Here is a 6,917-nt window from a genome sequence, read left to right as displayed (position 1 = left end):
GATTTAGGGTTTTTGAGTTCGAATCAGATTATTTTTGCTCGTGTTATTATTTTTTCTCATGAATCAGATATCAGATTGTTTGAGAGAGAGAGAGAATTGGATGAGAGGCTAGAGATTTATTCTAGTGTATATTCTATACTTAGAAAATTTTAAGTTTTGGTGTACCGCCTAAAACCAAATTTGTAATGGAAAATTTCCCTCCCATCTTAAATTGGTGAAATGCTGAAATGTTTTTATTTTTATAGTCCTACCACTACTTTTTTAGATTCGGCTGTAGTGAAAATATGCCAAATTTTATTGGGAAATTTCCCGCCACTCTAGAATGGTGAAACTTTGATAATTTTTAATTTCTTGAGAATTACAACTACTTTTTTATATTGACTGTAGAGAAAAAAATGTCATTAACTATAGTTTTATATTCGACTAGAGTCTAATATAGGCAAAAAAAAAAAAGGTGATCGTAATCTGTCTTAAAAGACTCCATTAAAAGGCTAAACTGAAGTTAAAAAAAAAAAAACTGTAGTTGTATCCCATATTTTTGGTAGTGACGAGAGCGGAAAAAAATACTTAGATTTCGGTGAAAAAATCACAAGCACATAACATTAAAAGATAAAAACTCACGCACCTCGTATCGGGAGGGTTCTGAGCTGCAAACCGACCGGACGAGCGCCGATCACAGCGGCAGAGCGGAGAGAGCGGATCTGTGTGGGTTGAGAGAGAAGAGTGAGGGAGTGCGAGAGAGTGAAACATAGAGGATTTTATTGTGTCAAAATATTATAAGTATGATCATATGTATATACACTCTGATGAATTACTTGTCCATATCCTTTTAGACCTTGAAAGCAATAAGGGCCTATGTTCACACTACTTTGAATCAACTTTCAAGGTAAAATCAAACCACTAACAATTTATCAGATACTCTAAGTGTAATTATAAGTATGCACTCTGTGATGAAAAAAAAAAACTTGTCCTTGTCCTTTTCGATGATATACATTTTGAATCTAAGGTGATAATTCAAGTAAACATCCACGCATATTCAACAAATAAAAAATAGAGCGATCATAGAAAATCAAAAAACAATACCCTTCATCTGGACGGAGGGAGTGAGAGAGACTCACCAGAATGAGCGACGAAATAGTGGAAGATTTCTGGACGGGTTTTGAGAGAGCGATAGAGGGGGAACTACGTCGGTGGACCCGATGGCGGACCTAAGACTTCTGGGAATCGAGCGGCGGTCAACTTCTAAGACAGAATGAGAGAGTGAGGGAGTGAGAGTGAGAGAGAGTAAATAGAGAGAGCAACACAGATAGAAGGAGAAAGATCGATTCACCTCAACGAGCGACGGAGCGACGACCGGAATCGAGCGCATAAGACAATTTTGGGAATTGTCGGACTTGGGTTGGGAGTGAAACCTGGATTCGGAATGAGGGAGTGAGAGAGTGACATAGGTAGAGAGAACGAACGAGGGAGACACTCACCACAAACAAAGGCGGAGCGGAGGATGGCCGTCAATTTCAAAAATTATAGCGGAGTTAATTAATTGGATTTTTAACTTATTAATCCAGGCTGTATCAAAATTTTGTGAAATTTTGTAACAGATGCGACATGTCTGTAATATTAATAGTTGCGTCTGAAGTTAATTTTTTTTAATGATAAATTGTCAAAAACATTAATGAAGTGTCAAAATAAAATTGGACAACATAACTATTTTTCTAGTTTTTTACTTTGCTATTTTACGTAATTAATTATCAATACATATGATGCAAAAGGATCTTAATTAATTATATATAGATCATAATATAAGTATGATACAAAATGATCCTAACAATTATATATAGAACATAATATGCGGAATATATATGACTAATATATATAAAATATATAGAAGATATTAATACGAAATACTAGTAGGTATTATATATATATATATATATATATATATATATATATATATATATATATACTATATCGTTTACTATAAGATATGCATATAGATGACCTAAATAAATATGTGATACATGTAGGTGATATAAGAGAGCTGATTATATACATATATGTATGTATAACTAATCACAAAATATAGAATAACATAATTATAAATACAAAATACTTGTGACATAAAATATTAAGATTTTCTATTAAAATCTTGCATGTGATATCCATCAATTTGATTTGTCCGATGTAATTTTTTTTAATTTTAATAATAACATATTTTCTTTCTAAGTTCAAAGTTCAAACGGGAAAATAACGAAATAAGTCCAAATGAATATAATGAAATAGCACATTATTATTAATGATAGCGGTTGACCTTTTTTATTTATATTTTTAAACAACGAGATGTTGTTGTTGAGTTATTATAAATGGAGCATTGGCCTTGACTTGATATATATAACATTAAACCATTGCGAATTTAAATCCTCGTCCGATGATAGAACGAAATGGATAAATATTCAAGTTTTATAAACTTTATTTAAATTAATGCGAATATAATCATTATATTTGCGTGAGTGGTGGTATCAAATCGGATCAAGAAGTCAGCGTCGTGCTATAATTAATTAACTTTGTCACATGCTTGTTTTAGTAGTTACCGGAAAATGGCAAGACCATATAGCCCCAAAAGACATAATGAATTGCAGATAGAAAGAGCACATCACAGCACCAGATTCAGCTTACTCACCAAAGTCCGTTTCGTGTAACAAGAACTAAGCAAAGCATATTACCAGAAAACAAAAAGACATATAAGAAATTGTTATTGAAATGAAAATATATAATATTTGATTGATATATCGCTACGACAACGCCACATGAGCTAATTAAACCCACCCCCTTCATATGATCATAACCATCTCTCTTGGTTTATTTATGTAACACCACAACGACGTACGTACGGTTCATATATATCTTTATATAGCACGTACGGATTATATATCTTTATAATCATAGCTTGTCTTTAATAACTATATATATCTTTATATAGCACGTACGGATTATATAAGCATTTGTATTTTGTATAATGACCTAGAATTTCTTCTTTTTTTTTATGCGAACAGTTCTTCTCCTATACGGACAAATGGCACAAAGGGTCGGACGAGGATGGAGAAGGAGACGTTTGCGCTGTAAAATTTGGCCACGGGTACGAGCTGTATGCCATATCATCATTATCAAATGACGATGTGGCTATGTTCGGGTCGTTTCCGTTGAGTTGCGAGGCCACGAGGCGATCCAGCACCACCCAGTTGCTGGACGGGGTTTTGTCGTTTTCGAGAAGAATGTCTTCCATCGAATTGTATGCGTTAAGGTTGTGATTAATAATTGGCTTGAAAGGAGAATTGTTGTTGGGAATGGAATGAAGAGTGGACGGGCTTTCCAGCCTCGGAAGATGCACGAACCGTTCGCTTATTAGATCGTGATGGTGTGAGATCATGTTGGGGGAGTTATGGTTATTCTTGAGGCTGTTGATCATTTGGTCATTTTCAAGCTTGCAAGTTCGTCCCATGTAGTGAAGGATTTGGTCCAAAACGCCGTCGTTTCTGGCGCAGGGATTATTTGGGTGCTGAAGAAGGAGAAGATTATTAGGGCTGTGTGAGTGTGTGTCCATGTTTGAAAGGGACGTCAAGGCTTTAGGGCTATCTAGGGATTTCTGGTAGTTCTTCTTCTTGAAAACCCGGCAAACCACCCAACCCTCCTCCAAGGCTGAGTCCGTCGATATCGATAACGGGGTTGAAACCTGTTTAATTTAGACCAAGAATATGTTATAATAATTTAAAATGTAAAATTAACATAACAAGATATTAAAATGTATTATCGTTTTGTGCGCTTCGTGTATATAGCGCAGTGGCTTTGTTCTTTTGTAAAAAAAAAAAAAAAAAAAGTAATTTAGGTTATTATTTTTCTATTAAAATTACAAATGATACAGATGTTTGATACATAAAAATAAATTATAAAGCATATTCATCGACAACCTCTATTTTCCAGATAGTACGGTAATAATTGTACAAGGAAAAAATCAATGTGATAAAAAAGTAGGCAACAACGCATCATCATTAGATTCTAACTAATCGCATATATTCAAAATTGCGCATCATTTACGGTATACGGAATTTATTAAGTTATTCGACTATCGAATTAGCTAACAACAATAAACACGGATTCATACTATTCTGTAAACGTATAGGAACAATAAAATAAAACAATAAATAAGTTACCATGGAGTCATTAGTAGTGGTTTCATCAAGCCTGTACTCGTGCATAATCCAATCGGACTTTTGACCATGTGGAGCTCTTCCCTTGTAAAACACGAGAGTCTTTCTCAACCCAATTCTTCTAAACCCGCTATATATTATTTTATCTCTTCCCGTGGCCTTCCAAAACCCGGCCGCCGTGGCTCGGTTCGTCCGAGTTCCGGTCGGGTATTTTTTGTCCTTGTGACTGAAAAAGTACCAATCATTCTGCGGGGTTGATCCTATCTTGCACTTCTCTGCACATGCTTTTATAGTTATATTACCCCAAAAACAAGTATATAGGTATATTATATAAAAATATGTTATTTTAATAATTATTAGTTTACCTTGGATATCCCATGGTTCGAGCTTGTTAAGATCAACCTCGCGAATCACATCAAGATCAATCTTTTCAAAAGAGACCTTCTTCCTCAAGTAGTAGTGAAGAAGCTCTTCTTCAGTTGGATGAAACCTGAACCCCGGTGGAACTTGAGACTGTCCGTTTATTGACAAATTCATATCCTCTGACATATGCTGTCTTCTTCGAGACTAACACTGAAGAAATTTTAACAAAATTTCTATATCTGTCTATAAATGGTAATCAGGGAACGTTAAAGGATGGGATTTAGCTGCGATGAAAAGAGAGAAAGAGGTCATTAGAGAAGAGAGGGTTAAATGAAAAATTGTACAATAATGATAACAATTAGATGATGATGAGCGTAAAGGGAAACGCAGTGATGATCATTTATAATGTGGGTGTGTGTAGGGCAATGAGGGAAGGGTCCAAAAATATTGCATGAAAAAGCTATAGGGTATCACGCCCTTAGTGTACTTTGCTGTGGCGCCCACAACCCCTTTGGCCATGATCCAACCACCTAAGACTATAACGCCCTAGAGAGGAAGATGTAGGACATGAGGGACCTACATGTATAGGTGTTAACTAGTGGGGCCATCTCCATGCAATTTTTTCATTCTCTTTGAGAAATTTGAAGAATAATGACTAAAAAGACATTGAAATGTGAATTTAGTTGTAAAGGGTATTTTACGCCAATACCCTTATCTCTTTACTCTCTGTTCTCTCCATTATAACTCTCTCTCTCTCTCTCTCTCTCTCTCTCTCTCTCTCTCTCTCTCTCTCAATCACACTTCCAAAATCAAGTTAATTTTATATTTTGCAATTTACAAATATGTTTCTCATATTTTTTTATATATCATAATTGAAGAATTTAGTTAATTTAATATGTAGTACTTCATAAAAAAAAAGAATTAATCTCATTTTTACCCACTGGACTCGTACCTCAGTTACATTTCGCCCTCTGGACTCGAAAATATTGCAAAACTCATCTCACAACTCAAACACGTGTTACAAAGCCCCACTTCCGTCAGTATTTGGACGTTAAGTTTAACTTTTTGATGATGTGACAAGATTTTAAAGGGTATAAGAGTATTTTTTATTATTCTAAATATTTTTAATATTTAAATATTGTTATCATATTAAATAATCTAATATTCTCTCTCTCCTCTCTCTCTCTCTCTCTCTTTCCTTTCTTCTTCTTCTTTTCTTCTTTTCATTTTTTTCTTTTCTGGTTCGCGTGTTTGAACAACCATATTCAGTACAAGTTTCAACTTCAAGCCACATGAGCAATAATTTTCGGACAAAACAAAAGGATAAAAGACTAACAACAACCCTAAAATCATCATCTCAAACGCATGGCCAGACTAAACAAGGGTTCCAAACACAATCAATCCAAAATTTCGAGTTCAAAACAGTGCAAACTGAGCCCAAACAACGTCAATCACAGATCAATTTCACCAAACAACCTTAAAATCCAAAAAACCCAAATTAACCCTAGCTGAATTGGAGAAATAAGATTTTGAGGAGATGATGGTGATGGAGGTTATAGTTATCTGTTGTTGGTTTTATTTGTTTGTTTTTTTTCTTTTTGTTTTCTCGCAGGTGTGCGCGTGGGGAGAACCAGGAGAGGAAGAAGAAGATAGAAGAAGACTGAGTTGCTTCCTCGCGTGACCCAAATCAGGTGTTCACCGAGGCCGTCCTCATGAGGGGCCCGCTGGACCTCGTCCAGGACCTGACGTCGACGAATCCCTCGGACTCGGTGTCGCTGACATTCTTGTTCGCATGCTGGTGGTGGAATGACGCCGAGTCGGCGAGGAGGGCTTCGTCATCAAGCGAGCCCGTGGAGTTTTCTCGAGCGATGCAGTTCCAAGACGGGATTCTTCGCGAGGCGTTGAACCTCACGGTGGTGCTGAGGCCGCGGGGCGAGGAGGATGAGGTGGCGGCAGAGGAGGATCTCTCGGCGGCGGCGGCGCTCCTCTTGGTTCGCCTTTATCGCCTATAGCTTCTCCCACGTGCACCGTCGGCCTTGGTTCAAGTGCAGAGGAACTATCTATTGCTTTGAACCAGGAAAGAAAAAAAAGAGGTGGAGAAGAAAAGAAGAAGAAGAAGAAAGGAGAGAGAGAGAGAGAGAGAGAGAGAGAGAGAGAGAGAGAGAGAGAGAGAGAGAGAGAGAGAGAGAGATAGAGAGAGAGAATAATAGATTATTTAATATGATAACAATATTTAAATATTAAAAGTATTTAGAATAATAGAAAATACTCTTATACCCTTTAAAATTTTTCCACGTCATCAAAACGTGAAACTTAACGTCCAAATACTGACGGAAGTGGGACCTTGTAACA

The 6,917-nt window shown here is 36.2% G+C and overlaps 1 protein-coding gene across 1 annotated transcript; it reads right to left on the bottom strand.

The window, feature by feature from the left end:
• Positions 1-2,789: 2,789 nt before the first annotated feature.
• Positions 2,790-4,933, bottom strand: LOC149404147 (NAC domain-containing protein 43-like). Its single transcript, XM_089605864.1, has 3 exons — positions 4,568-4,933; positions 4,206-4,477; positions 2,790-3,727 (listed from the first exon to the last, which is right to left on the bottom strand). Exons 1-3 carry the CDS (start codon positions 4,749-4,751, stop codon positions 3,059-3,061), a joined length of 1,125 nt encoding a protein of 374 aa, XP_089461990.1. The 5' UTR covers positions 4,752-4,933; the 3' UTR covers positions 2,790-3,058.
• Positions 4,934-6,917: the final 1,984 nt, after the last annotated feature.

The sequence above is a fragment of the Urtica dioica genome, chromosome 2, assembly GCF_054948205.1.
Source record: "Urtica dioica subsp. dioica isolate 48M chromosome 2, U.dioica_male_clone48M_v1_H2, whole genome shotgun sequence".
Lineage (NCBI taxonomy): Eukaryota > Viridiplantae > Streptophyta > Magnoliopsida > Rosales > Urticaceae > Urtica > Urtica dioica.
This window is presented reverse-complemented; position numbering and strand designations above follow the sequence as displayed.